This window comes from Lagopus leucura, unplaced genomic scaffold (assembly GCF_019238085.1).
Source record: "Lagopus leucura isolate 7727_CA_CO unplaced genomic scaffold, USGS_WTPT01 Super-Scaffold_1, whole genome shotgun sequence".
Taxonomy (NCBI): domain Eukaryota; kingdom Metazoa; phylum Chordata; class Aves; order Galliformes; family Phasianidae; genus Lagopus; species Lagopus leucura.
Genome location: NW_024962250.1, coordinates 5,973,639 through 5,987,402, shown reverse-complemented (window position 1 = coordinate 5,987,402; position 13,764 = coordinate 5,973,639). Strand labels below are relative to the sequence as shown.

General features: G+C 47.5%; 1 protein-coding gene across 1 annotated transcript; it reads left to right on the top strand.

Annotated features, from left to right (window-relative positions):
• Positions 1 to 1,006: 1,006 nt before the first annotated feature.
• LOC122175731 (transmembrane protein 178B-like) lies at positions 1,007 to 13,735 on the top strand. The gene is made up of 4 exons (XM_042863619.1): positions 1,007 to 1,385; positions 9,056 to 9,169; positions 10,291 to 10,428; positions 12,101 to 13,735. Exons 1-4 carry the CDS (start codon positions 1,007 to 1,009, stop codon positions 12,343 to 12,345), a joined length of 876 nt encoding a protein of 291 aa, XP_042719553.1. The 3' UTR covers positions 12,346 to 13,735.
• Positions 13,736 to 13,764: the final 29 nt, after the last annotated feature.

The following is a 13,764-nucleotide window of genomic DNA, read 5'->3' as shown; positions in this document are numbered from 1 at the left end:
GAGTATGATAATTGGGCTGTGGATTTAGGGAATGTGAATATTGTAAGGATTCTGAATATTTTCTAGGCTAGCTTTGTTGAAAGATTGCGTTATTTAAAGGCAGTGAGTGTCTGTAAGTGATTTTTCACTCTTGCTGTGGAAGGCTTGTAATTTAGCTGGCACGCGTGAGAAAATTCGAGAGCAGCCCTATCAGTTCCCTTCATTTTGTCTGCCTTCGGGGCACAAATGTGCAGCCGCATGGATGGTAATCCCATCCGTCCAGAACGAGCTGCTGCAGCGCGGCGGATGGCAGCGCTGTGCAGGTTGGGTCGCCCCGTGCTCCTGTGGGCGCAGCGCTGCGGGGAGAGGAGCGAGCTCTGCCTGCGGGGTCCTGGGAGCCCTGTTGTGCGGTCAGCTGTGTGCGGGACAGCGGGAGTGCAACGAGGAGACGGGGGGGGGGGGGGAACTCCTGTGAGGTGCTCTAACCGTAGCTGCAGGCCCGATGTGAAAAGGTGATGCCCTAAAATGGGGGCTGAGAGATGCAGCTGGAGAAACGCTGCCTTTCCCTTTTGGTCTGCTTCTCGCCGCATGAAATAAGATTTTCGGCACTTGGAACTTTATTTTCCGTGCGGCGATAACGAAGATGCCGGCTGGCGGCGGCGCCGGTTTGCGTTTCGCCACCCGCTAAGCACGCCGTGTGCTGCGGTGCCGGTCTCCTCCCCCCTCCCTTCCCCCGCCGCTCGCGCCCGCACCTCCCCGGGGCGCTGCACGCTCACGGGCCGTTGCCCATCGCCCCGCGCAAGCGGCCTCGCGCCCCGCTGTGAGGCGAGGTGAGGCGAAGCGCCCAGGCGGGCCGCCGGAAGCTCCCGGACGGCCGCGCCCTCGCGGCTCTCGAAGCCCGCACCGAACCGCGCCGCCGCCAGCGAGGGGCTCCGGCCCCGATTCCTTTTCGGGGCGGCGCGGCGGGCGAGGTCCCCGACCGCGCTGCGGATGAAGCGCCCGCCCCCGCCGCCCCCGGCGCGGTAAGATGGCGGCCGCGGCTCAGGCGCTGAGCGGCGCGGGGTTGCTCCTGGCCGCCGCCGCCCTGGCGCTGCTGGCCGTGGCCATCGGCACCGACTCCTGGTACGAGACGGACGCGAGGCGGCACCGCGAGCGCTGCCGCGGCTTCGGCCACAAGCGCAGCGACCCGCCCGGTTCCATGTCGGCGCCCGGCTCGCACCTGCCGCTCCGCGCTCGGCCCCCGCGGGCTCTGCTGCCCGGCAGGCCCCCGGCCCCCGCTCCGGCTGCCGCCGCCGCCGCGCTGGACTCGCACTGCGGCCGCCGCTTCAACTCCACCGTCTCGGGGCTCTGGAGGCGCTGCCACCGCGCGGGCTACGAGCCGGACAGCGAGGAGCTCATCCGGAAAGGTGCGGGGCGGGGGAGCGGGAGAGGTGCTGTCCGTGGTGCTGAGCGCTGCCGCGGTACGGGCGCCGTGCGGGTGCGGCTCCGGGCGGCCCTGCCCCTCTGCTGCGGCCCGCTTTGTGCCTCCCCGTCCGCTCTAAGTGCTGCAGTGCCGGGTGGGACCGCGGCCTCGGGAGCCCCTTCCGTAGGCCTCTGCTGGGCCTGGTGCTCGGGCCGCGGCGTTCTCCTAACCCTGACCCTGTCTTGTCGTCGGTGCAGGGAAACGTACGGTCTCGTTTGTGGCAAGGGAAAAAGGAGGTGTTGTGGTGTGGGGGTCTTGGTGTCACTGCAGTGATGCAGGATGAGGGATGAGCAGGCCGCCGTTGTGACCGATGTGCGTGTCTGTGTCACGCAGGGCTCCGGGGCTGATGGAAAGGAAAGCTGTGAATCCAATGCTGGTGTGGTACAGCACAAAGCCAGGTGTTTTGTGGTGTGTGAATGAAATTCCAGGGATGGATGGTACGATGATACAGGTCAATAGATGATTTGTAAATAAGGCTTAGGATAAAAAATGCTGTAGGTGATTAATGGCAAATAACAGGAGCTACTGTTCCAGCAGGTACCTGCTGGCACAGGGAGAGTAGGAGTTGGGAGAAGTGCCTCCACTGAAGCACAAAATGGAAATGCTATCTTAAGAAAACATGAGCAGTTCTTCAGTGGCTTCCAACTGTGACGCCAACCCAGTGCAGCAGAGGAGGAATAGACCAGCACTGTGCAGCACAGCTTGTCATTGTCAGTTCTTTCCAGTGCACAGCGGTGACTGGTACTTCTAGAAACCCTATTGCAGGCACGTCCAGCCTGCAGCCCAGCACAGCTCACGATGCAGCCCAGCCTCTGCTCTGCACCAAATGGCAGTGGCTCTGCCCTGCTAAGTGGTCTGGCCCTGGGCACGCAGCTGTCACTCAGCACCAAGCAAACTTCATTGTACTATTAATCCTGTCTGGGCTGAAAGCAAGACATGGGGCACAGTGCAATGTGAAACTGAAATCATGACTGATAATTTTATGTATTTTGATGCACGGGACTTTTCACAGTCCTGTGAAAAGCAAAACATATGTAGCCATGCTTTCCATTGTGAGAAAGGAATTTGAGAACTAGTTTTAAGATTGCAAAAAAAAAAAAAAGCAATTTTTTTGTGTATTTGTAACTCTATTTTCAGTCAGTATAAATACGCAACCCACAAAATTTTAAATGGAAGGTATAGATTTGTACTCAGATATTCAACTAAAAAATGTGATCATGCCTCTCTCCTGGACTTCTGTAGGCCATACCTTAGCAGAGAGAAATACCCCTCACTTCACAGTCGTGTCCTATTCGTGTCCTCACTCCTTGGTATTACATACAAATTGTAAACAACTGTTTTCAAGGATAAAGCACAAGAAAAATAAAATCTCATGAGAAGTATTTTTTGAGAACCTGGAAAACTCCCTAGGAGTTGCAGCTACTGCAATCAGATTAGCCTGATGTGTTAGTTTGTTTCACAAAAACTAGGCAATAGCCCACTAGTTTTACAGTTCAGTTCTGCTGCTGTCCTTTTTTTTTTTTTTTTTTTTTTTTAGGTTTTAGTATTTTTTTATTAAAAATGTTTTGTTACTTACGTATAGCATAGTTAACTTATATATATTATGAGGGCTGCTCCAGAAGTAATGCCTCCTATTTTATTTTATTGGGCCACAACACATGCATGTTGGCAGTATGGCAGTACAGGTTGAACCTTGCAGCCAGTATTCTGTTACATTTTGTTGCTGTGTGACAGCTGGCAGCAGAGGGGCAGTCTGACAGAATGCAGTCTGACATGAAAGTGCGTTTAAAGCAAAGGTGTGTCATTGGATTCCTCCATGAGGACGACATTTCACCCATTGACATTCACTGATGCTTGCTGTTGAACGTTTCTGGAGACCAAACAGCAGATGTAAGCACAGTGAGGCAGTGGGTGGTGCATTTCAGTAGTGGTGACAGGAACAGTCAGTCACATCTGCTGGTGTAGATTTTTATGAGCGTGGCATGCAGGCTTCTGTTCATCACTGGCAGAAATGCTGAGCTAATAGTCGTGCCTATGTTTAAAAACATAGAGTTTTGTAGCTGAGAACTTGCTCTATCAGACAGTGTTACCATGCTTGTTGTATCTGTTGTCATTTCCATGAAGTAAGCAGCAGGCATTACTTTTGGAGCAGCCTACATATACATGGCCCAGGCAAGCCAAAATGTTGGATACCCGTGCCCTAGTGCTGTGTGATTACCTGCTTCCTCTATTCAATTTCCTAGCATCAATTTTAAGCATTTTCATTTCCATGTTGATCTCGTTTTGCTAAAGGGCAGCTTATTAATTTCATTCTCCCAGTTGTCCCTGTAATGTAAAATGTTTTTCTGCTTCACCACAAACCAAATGCTTCCAGCTCCCATTGGAATGAAGAAAGGAGTGGAAGGGATGGAAGGATACCATTTTGGTTGGTCCTCAGTACTTTTGCTTTTGAGGGATTTTCCCTACTCCGCTGCAGTCAGACTGAGGGGCAGCGTTCTGCACGTGTGAGGGCACTGATCTGCCTTTAGGTCTGCTGTGTTTGACTGGGGGGGCTCTGAATGCAAAAGGTTTTCCTTCTACTTTCTTTTTTTTCAGCTGTGCTAATAATAGACATCACCTCTGTCTGCACACCTCACTTCCCTTCTATTCTTTGCCTGCGTTGCTACTTTAAAGATTTACATATAGGGGAAAATTATTAATAATAGTTCTTATGAGTCGGTTCTTTAAATAGATATGAGATTCTTCTTATCCCTTCCCCTGACCTGCTTCACTGGCAGCCTTTCCTTCTTCTGGCTGTAGTTTCTTTTCTCAGGCAGCTCTTATTAAGCAGCCTTTTCCAGCTGGTGCTCAGGTGTGGCTGCTGCTGTTGGTTCAGGAGTGCTGCTGGATCTGTGCCTTCCAAATGGGCTTTTCTCCCGAGTGTGAGCTGAAGCTCTCTGCTCTGCACCTCTGCAGTCCTACTTTCTCTTTGATTAGCTGTCAGGTTGCAGCTCGCTCTCTGGTGATGTGTGGTGCTGCCTTCTATTCTTGGAACTGGAGATTTTTGTAGGCTTTTAGTGGCAGGGATAAACAATGTTGTGAGAGTCCAGTGGTAATTCTGATGAAGGCTTCTACTCTTTATTGTCTAATATTTCTGGAATAAGGTTTCTTTTCTGGGTATCTCTTGAGTCTGGAATAAATTACTTAAATCCATTAATAAGTTAATAAGTGCCCTTACCCCTTTAGATAACTCCATGGATTTGTCGCCCAGTACTGATGTGCTGCCAAAATGCAAAGCAAGTTCTATGGAAAGTTTAAAACTTAAGCATTTTAGTGGCATGTATACTTTTATATATGTGTCTGTCTTTGCTTTATATTTTTAAAGGGGAAAAGCAGGAGTTACTACTACACAGAGTTTCCAGCTTTGGATTCTGATCCTTCAGTCTTTGCACATTTCAACTTTCAGTAGATGTGTGAAGGAGATGGGCTGTGCCAAAGGGTCAGATATGTGCGTGCCTGAGCCTTGTTTTTCCCTGAAGTTAGAAACAGAAAAAAAAAAGAAAAAAAAAAAGAAATAAGAAGGGACAGGACTAGAAGCAAAGAAGCTGCAGGGTGACCTAATTGCAACCTTTCAGTACCTAAAGGGAGCCTCTAAACAGGAGGGGAATCAACTCTTTGAAAGGGTAGATAACAACAGGACAAGAGGAAGTGGTTTTAAGTTGAGGGAGGGAAGATTTAGGTTGGATGTCAGGGGGAAGTTCTTTACTATGAGAGGTGAGGTGCTGCCCAGAGAGGTTGTGGATGCCCCATCCCTGGAGGTGTTCAAGGCCAGAGTGGATGGGGCCCTGGGCAGCCTGGTCTGCTATTAAATGGGGAGGTTGGTGGCCCTGCTTGTGGCAGGGGGGTTGGAGCTTGATGATCCTTGAGGTCCCTTCCAACCCTGCCCATTCTGTGAGTTAAAGAAACACAGAGCAAAACTGGGAGGTGGGAAGTGTTTAAATCTAGGAAGGGAGAAATGTGTGGGTGTTTCTTTAAAATGCAAAGGAAGAAATAGTGGACAAAGGGAAAGCAGAGGTTAGCAATTAGCAGCAGATAACAGCCAGGGAGCTGCTGTGTGGCAGGGAAGCCAGGTGTGTGCAGGGGGATCGGTGAGTATGGAACCTGAGTTCAGAGTGTTGGTGTGCAGGGCCTGTGCTGTGTGTGGGTCACATGTGGGACTGCAACCAAAACATTTTGCTTGGAGAACTTGTAGGGAGGGAGATCCTGTGGGGATTTGTTAGGTGCTGTTTAGCGTCTTGTCTATTAAATGAAAAGCACACCGTTTGCAAAATGATGGCAGTAGCAAATGATTAGTTAGGAAAGCTCTGTTCTGATAGGGTGCCTTGCTTTACTTGGCGGGTTCATTTGAACATCGTGCATTTTAACAACAGTAAATAGAAGGAATTCTTGGTCACTACTGATCATCTGAAAGGGTTTACAGCTCCTCGTAGCTTGTTCTGGAAAAGCCCTGGGATGGGAATGGTGCATCTCATGTGTTGGGCAGAAATAACTCCTCAGTAGCCTCATGTAGCTGAGAAGGTAAGAACCAAAGGATGTGTAAGTGCAGGAACATGGCAGCTTGTGGCAGTAACGAGGCCCTTAAGGGAAAATGGCATCGTTCTGGTGTCTGTGCTCCCAGTCCTCCCAGCTGATGAGAAACTGGAAGAGTTAAAGGAATGACAGTCTGCCATGGAGGTGTGTCATGGAGTTGACCAGATCAATGTCTGTGACAGGGGCAACAGGCCTCTGCCCTCCCCCCCCTCCACCCCAGTCCCACAAAAGTGGGAAAGAAGGAAGGGAGGAGAAGAACAGCGGCAACAGTCTATGGAGGAAAACTTATCTTACTATAATATTGGAATACAAGATAACACGGAATACAAGATAATATATATAATTTAATTGAAATTGGGATTAATAAATCAGACAAGATGAGAGAGAGAGTTCCCGGGACCGAGTCAAACCTGAACAGCTTGGAATGGCTAGGAAAGCACCCTCCAGCACCCACTGCAAGGCAGCAAGAGAGCGCCCCCCCCACCCGGAAGGGTCAGATCCCGTGACTGCTGTAATGTACAGGGATAGGTACTTGGAGTTGGGGCAGTGACACTTTAATGCCCTGTACACTACATGATGTTTTGATGTGGAATACTGAAACCCAAAATAAAAACAAACAAACAAACAAAAAAACAAACATAGAACCATGATAAGGTGTCAGCAGCTCGTTGCTTCTTGTATTTATTTTTTAATCAAGAAAATAGCACAGACGGTACAACTTTCAGAATGTTCTTACAATGCCTCTAAGGAATGCTAGGATTAGGATGCCATGCAACCTTTTTCTTCTGCATATGCAGTATGATAATGTAATCTCTTGAGCACAGCTCCCTTCTGTCCTGCTTTTTCAACTTATTTGTGTGCCAAAAAACCCAAAGTTCCCCTTAATTGTTGCCCTTGATCACCACAGTACTCCATGCTATTCAAGCTCTTGCCTGAAGGTAAACTTCAATTTTGGCAGGTTTTCTTATTGTGCTGACGGTCTGTTACTAGAAAAAATAAATAAATAAAGGCAAGGAGGGGGAAAAGCAGAGAAGCAGAGTTACTTTGGTGGCAGGTTTCTGAGATTTCTGAAATGGAGAGCAGGATGCTGTCCCTGTCTGGTAGCCTTTGATTTAAGGTATATGAAGGTTTATGTTGAAGGACACCTTTGAAATATGTTTGAGTTTGTGATAACTTCGAGATTGAAAAATGCACTGAATGCAGTCCGTGGGGTACCTGTGTGCATCTGGGTGCATATTGTCTCTGCATTAGGCTTAAGCCTTACTCAGCAAACTGGAAGCATGAATTAGTCACAGGCGATGCAAAATTTGGCTACTGAGGATTGCCTGGATGCATGCAGTAATTTTGTGGGAGAAAGTGGGTTATGCTCAGCTGAGAGATCACCCTCACTGCTCACCTGATCTTAACTCTTACATGTGTCAGCTCTGAAAAAGTTGGAAAAGGGACCCCAGTGAGAGGCCACCTGGCTCACACCTGGGCAGGACCATTCTGCACTCTCAGAGAAGTGGGAATCTTACAGGAAAAAATGGTTTCTAGTGGCAGAACCCAAAGCTGTCTTTAAGCCTGTAGATTAGAGGTCACAGCTGAGCTTTGTGAGCAGTGTAAACCTGGGGATTCTCCAATGTCTGAGCGCTTCACTTTGCAGCCATGCTTAATATAGGCTTATGTGCTACATCTGTAAGATCGGCACTTTGAATTCTGGAGAACAGGGAGGAAGAAAGTTTTTAAACCAGAGGCAGAATGAATTGTTATTTTAAAACCTCTGAATAAGCAAATTTGTGTAAGAAAGTGGAGGCGGCTTACTTTGTTCTACATGTAAGCTATTGTAAGAACGCAGACCAGGCAGTGGCAGTACAGCTGAGGAGCCTACTTTCAATGTATTGGTGCTCAGAGGCTTTGGGAAATCTAGCTTTGGGCTTTTTTGGGGTGTGTTCTTTACATATCTGCTTGTTCTGCTTTAAGTAATAAATGTCATTGTTCTGTTAGCATGCGGGGATTCAGGTCCCCTTCCCACCTGGAGGCTCAGCTTGCTCACTGGAGTTGCGTGAGCAGTGTGTGTGTAACTCCCACTCTTGGGAAGCAGGAGCTTCCTCCTCGCAGGGCTCTGCAGGAATAGCTGGGTGCTGTCCCAGTGACTGGTGTTAAAGAACAAAGTCCTACTTCCCATGGCTGAAGGAGCAACTCAAAACTAATTTCTTCTTCTCTTGGGCTTTCTAGCATCTTCTGTGAACTTTGGAGACTGCAGCTCCCCGTTAGTGACTGTCCACCAGCTTGTTGGTCAGCTGTTTCTGAATGATTCTTCTGCTCCAGAATTCAAGTAGTGGTGGTGATGACCTGTAACCACTGTTTGGGAGCTCTTTGTACTCTTCAACTTTATTACCTTTCTGGCTGTTCTTTCCCTCCCTCACACCCCCAGTATCTTCACTGGTTTGGGTTGTTTTCTGAAGTAAAAAGCCCTTTCAAGAGGAGAGTGTATACAGGTCCATATTTGTAGCAGGGATACACTTTCATTAAAGCTATATTGACAACAAGCCTACAGGGTGCTACTGGTCATTAGAGGTAAAGTGAAGAGCAAATGACTACTGGAGTGAATTGAAATTCCCCCCCCCACCTCAGTTCACTTTCCAACTTTTATTCAGAAATTTCAAAAAATGATTCGACTGTATTCTTAAGAGACAGAAAAGTCGTGTTGGTGTTCTGACATGTTCGTGACTCCCCAGCTATCCCAAAGATGTCATACCAGTTCCCCTAGGAAGCTAATGGGTCCTTTAGTGGTTATAATTACTGTTGACTATAATTACTGTTGACCCTCAGGCTTTTCTTCCTGCAGCCTGCCTGTGTTATCTGGGTTCCCCTTTTCCAATTGTTCTTTGTAGCAGGACTACCTCTGCTCCAGGTCCCCAAAGACTTAGAAGTAAGCTGTTCTTTTTTTGATGGCATTTGTTCTGGTACTCCCCTATGTGAGCTCTGCTGGGCCAGCCACCTCAGTAGCAAGCTCGAGGCATGAGGCTTTTGCTCTGTTTCACACTGGTGTCTCTTTTACAGGAGTTATTCAGCGCTGCACTGCTGTAAAGTATCACTACACCTCCAGCTCTCTGCCACGCAACTTACCCATCAACATCACCAACACCATCCGGCAGGATGAGTGGCATGCTCTCCGTAAGTAACTCAAAGCAGAGTACGAGGCTGGGTGACTCGTTGCCTTAAATGTCTTACCATGTGAGGTGTTTAAACCTATCTGTCACTGGTCCCTAACTTATTAGTGAGAATGAGAAAGCAGACGAGAGTATAATTAGAAGAGGCCTTAAGATGTGGAAGGGTTTATGCAGGGGAATTCAGGAATACCAAACTGCAGTGTGTCATTAGACAAAATTGTATTCTGGATCTCTTGAGGTTAGACTGTTTCTAGCTGGCTTGAAGCCAAGGCACTGTGGCACCATATAACCTGTAAAGAGCTTGTGGTTCTTCTGCATGCACACAGGTGATCTGGCACAGCTCTCTGACACAAGGGAACTCTCTTTTAGGGAACAGCTCTGTTTGTCCCAACCCACAGGCTGCCTTGTGCCCTGGTCTTTTCCACACAGATGACTGACCTGTAGCCTGTTGATGACCATGATTTAGTCAGGCTTTCCTATTCCTGTATTTCCATGTATTTCTTTGGTTGCAGTGGCTCCCATAATTCTTTATGGCCTTAGTTATGTGAGCTGCAGTGCTGAGGGAAATCTATAGACAGAACTAGGAGGGGAGAAAAACAGCCCTTGTGTTATGGATGAGTACCGTTTGTATCAGCATTTTTTTTAAGAACTTGTTACTGTAATTCTACCCTTCATATTGTATTGATCTTCTGTCTGCTTGTCTTCCCATCATTCCTATCTTCACCTCATGCCACCTGCCCTCTTATTTTCAGTGTTTTCTTTTAATTCTATTTTCAGCACTCACCCCAAAATGCATAAAAACCACGTGCACACCAGTTCTTGCAGTGATAACGTTTGCAAATCATTGCAGAGTTCATAATGTGCCCCTTCTGTCCAGTACTATTTGGCTGCACTGCATGTGTTTACTAGAATTGCTCTTGGTCAGCAAAGGAATGCCATCTAGTTGCATGGTGCCCAGCTGAAGGGAGGCTGGCTGGTTGAGCACCAGTAGTTTCAGTATGCTGTGCAAGATGCCTATCAAGGAAGCTACAGGAGGAGCACATGCAAGTAAAAATGTTAGCAAGAGCAAGTCCTGTTTGGGTGCCACCATCTTCATTTTATTCTTGCTTTTCTGTTTTGTCTTAGATCTTCGGAGGATGACAGCTGGCTTCATTGGCATGGCAGTCTCCATCATCCTGTTTGGGTGGATCATCGGTGTGCTGGGGTGCTGCAAACAGCAGGAACTCATGCAGTACGTGGCTGGACTGCTCTTCCTAATGGGAGGTGAGAGCCTTTTGCTTGTCTTCGGCTCCTGGTGCCACTTCTGGCACCTGGCAGGACCCTGCTGTATGTGCACATGAGCTTTCTGCTCTGGAAAGCTGGTGTGTGCCCACAGTCCTCTTGCCTGCTCTGCATACAGCTTGCTGCTCCTGTCAGACAACTCAGTTCATAGATTTCTCTAGGGAATCTTAAAAACAAAGTAAGTACAGCACCTTTCTGCTGCTCAAAGATGCTCACATCTTTTGGTAACAACATCTGTACTTTTGCTTGTCCAGCTGAAAAACAAGGAGAGTTTGTTTCTTTTCTTGAAAGGAGCACAGCAGCAAGAAATGCACCAAAAAGCTATTGAGATGTTGCAAGGATACAGATTCTTAAATTGCAAGCAATAAATAGGCAACTTCTCAGAAGCTGCTCATCTTTTTCTTAATTGAAAGGCAAAGCTGCTACCTAAGAGGTCAGGTGTCAGCATCTGTAATGGAGGCAAGTGAGGAACACAATGGCCTAAGAGTGTTTCTGTCCATTAACCAAACAGTTGTGATAGTAGTTAGTTGCCACGTTGCAAATGGGGAATCTTCCCCTGCTGTACGAGAATCTTCTCCAGAAGTGTTGTGGGAAGATGCACAGGAAGCCAGCTTGCTGCTGTGGTGTGAAGCCAGTAAGGCTGAAGTTAGCCTTGTGCTGTCCCTGATCACTTCTACATGTTGCTTAGCTGCACGTTTTAATGCACAGCAGTGATGGAACAAAGTGGAATGAGTAGACTGGGAACCCTCTGTGTGCTTCTGCACTTAAGCTTTGCTGTGATGGGCATGCTGTCAGCAGTAAGATGTCATTAGTATTTAGACCCACAGCCAGGGACAAAAAATCACCCTAGCCTTGGGTCTATTACTGTCTCAGTTTGACAGGATCCTTTTTGTTAACGTGGATACTTTGGAGAGTAGACATCAGCCTGGATCAGCTGTACTTAGGCAAGGTCAGTATGAAAGTACTTTAGTAGTAACTCCATAAAAGATGTGATTTTTTTTCCCCGTTAATAAGATAATTAGACAAGGTTCTTAGTGACTAAAAAGCATTCTGAAGAACTTGAGCCCTGCCTCAGCTGTCCTGTCTCCAGAAGAGTTGCCTTTAACTTTCCTATGGTTTCACAGAGATAACACACTGCAGTTAGTTAATGCTGTAGCAAAACTTTGATGAAAAAGCACAAGGCAGTACCATTGAGTCTGTGCCCCTGGCACCACAGCTGGCAGCAGTGTGGAAGTTCCCAGAGGAAAGCAAGCAGTGAGTGAGCATTGCAGAACTGGTTTTTAGCTGCTTATTTTCCACAGGAGACATTCATCATTGGACATAGAGCCTTTGGAGATCTGTTGCATAACAAGCTACAGATGACTGACATTTAGGCAGTAACAGAGGGAGCTAAGACAGTATTGATTATTTGGTGTGTGAGATACGCTCTAGTCACGTGTATTTGCCATTCTTTTTCATTTCTTTTTCCGCCTTTTAAAAGAGATGGGCTGGAAGGGAAAAGGTGTAACTTGTATTTTTGAAAATGTGCAGCTTTTGAAATACCTGGGCTGGAGGAGGGGAACTAAACAAATGAAAAAAAAAAAAAAACAACCCAGAAACAATCAGATTAATAAATCTGAGGGCACTGCAGAACCCTCTTGCTTTTCTCCTGCAGGTACCTGTTGCATCATCTCTCTCTGCACGTGCGTAGCTGGGATCAATTTTGAGTTGTCACGCTACCCTCGCTACGTCTACGGGCTGCCAGAGGACATCAGTCACGGCTATGGCTGGTCCATGTTCTGTGCCTGGGGAGGCCTGGGCCTCACCCTGCTGGCTGGGTTCCTCTGCACTTTGGCCCCGTCCCTCAACACTTCGCGGGCATCCGTACAAAAACCCAGACAAGAGAACGGGGCTGTGTGACCTCAGCGGGGGCGAGGAGAGACTCTGGAAAGCGCAGCCTGGGCAGAGCTGTGGGTTAACACCAGAAGAGGCGGCGTGTCGGTGTGAGGAGAGGTGCCATAGCTGTGGAAATACCGGCCTGGGGGCTGCTGCTACAGACTCCAGCCACGGATATTGCAAGTAACTCCAGGTTTGAATTATTGCCGATTTGCTCATTGATGGTTTAAAGGGGGACAGTTCTATTTTGTTTTTCTTCTGTTTACAAGGGATTAAGTCCAAGGCTGTGTCTTCTTTTGTGTTGTTTTTTGAACTGTACCTCCATGGTCCTGTTACTGTCCAGTTGTAAGGGATGTTTACGCACCAACTCTATTGCTGCAGGTCTGTGTAACGCAGACCCAAATTAGGAAGAGAAGCTATGTGAAGTTGGCTTGAACACTTTTGCAACAGGCTGGTCCAGTGTTGGCTCAGGCCCTTATTTCCCAAAAGAACCGTGATTTAAAGCCGGGGTTTAGGCCAAAGAATTAGCCCATCATTAGTATTAATTCATCTAAAGCAGAAATCTGTGATATTCTATGCTGTAGTATCAGTTTTTACTCACCACTAAAGCTGTTTCCAAAAGGAGCCTGGTGTAACTGAGCAGCAAGACTGAAAAATCTCTTCCTGGCTTTAGGAAAAGGCGGGTAAGTTTTTTCCTCAGCTTCTTGCACAGGTCAGGTTACTCATTTGGCTAACAAACAACACCTTGTTTCAATGAAGAGATGCATGTAACATGCAGCCTATAACTGTCCTAGTAGAGGCCAGGATAATAAAGTTAAAGCTGCTGGGATCAGCCTTCTTCACCCAAGTAACTTGTGGGTACAGTTCCCGTTCTGTAAAAGGAGATGAGTTATTCTCCCTGAGCTCAAACAGCAGTACTGCTAGTATCCCAGAATGTACAGCCCCCTCTAATATTCATGTCCAAAGGAACTGCAGTGTGTTTTCCTCAGGAACATGTGGCTTCACTTCACCACTCACCCCTTTACAATGCCAAACACCCCGAGCACAGCACAGCAAGAACACACGTGCTCTGCTGGAACAAGTTCCCTCTCTAGAGTGAGCAGCAGGGATCTTGGAACCAGTGCAAGTACTATGGCTAACTCAGGAACACCCGCCAAAGTACTCTGGGTGCATTTTTCTTTCATTCATCTATTCTTTCTTCCCTCACATCCCCCGCCCCTCTCCCAAGTGTCCAAAAACTGCACAGGCAAGGATGAGATGGCCAGCATTTGGAGATGTTTACATTGTATTTCAAATACAATACAGTGGCATGTAAGATACTTAATGCTAAAGTCAGTGTATTTATGAAAAGTGTAATTTTTAAATGGAAGTTGTAATTCTCAACTGGCATTAAAACTACTGAAAGACTTGCTCAGTGGATGTAACTGTGAATTCTTTCTTACC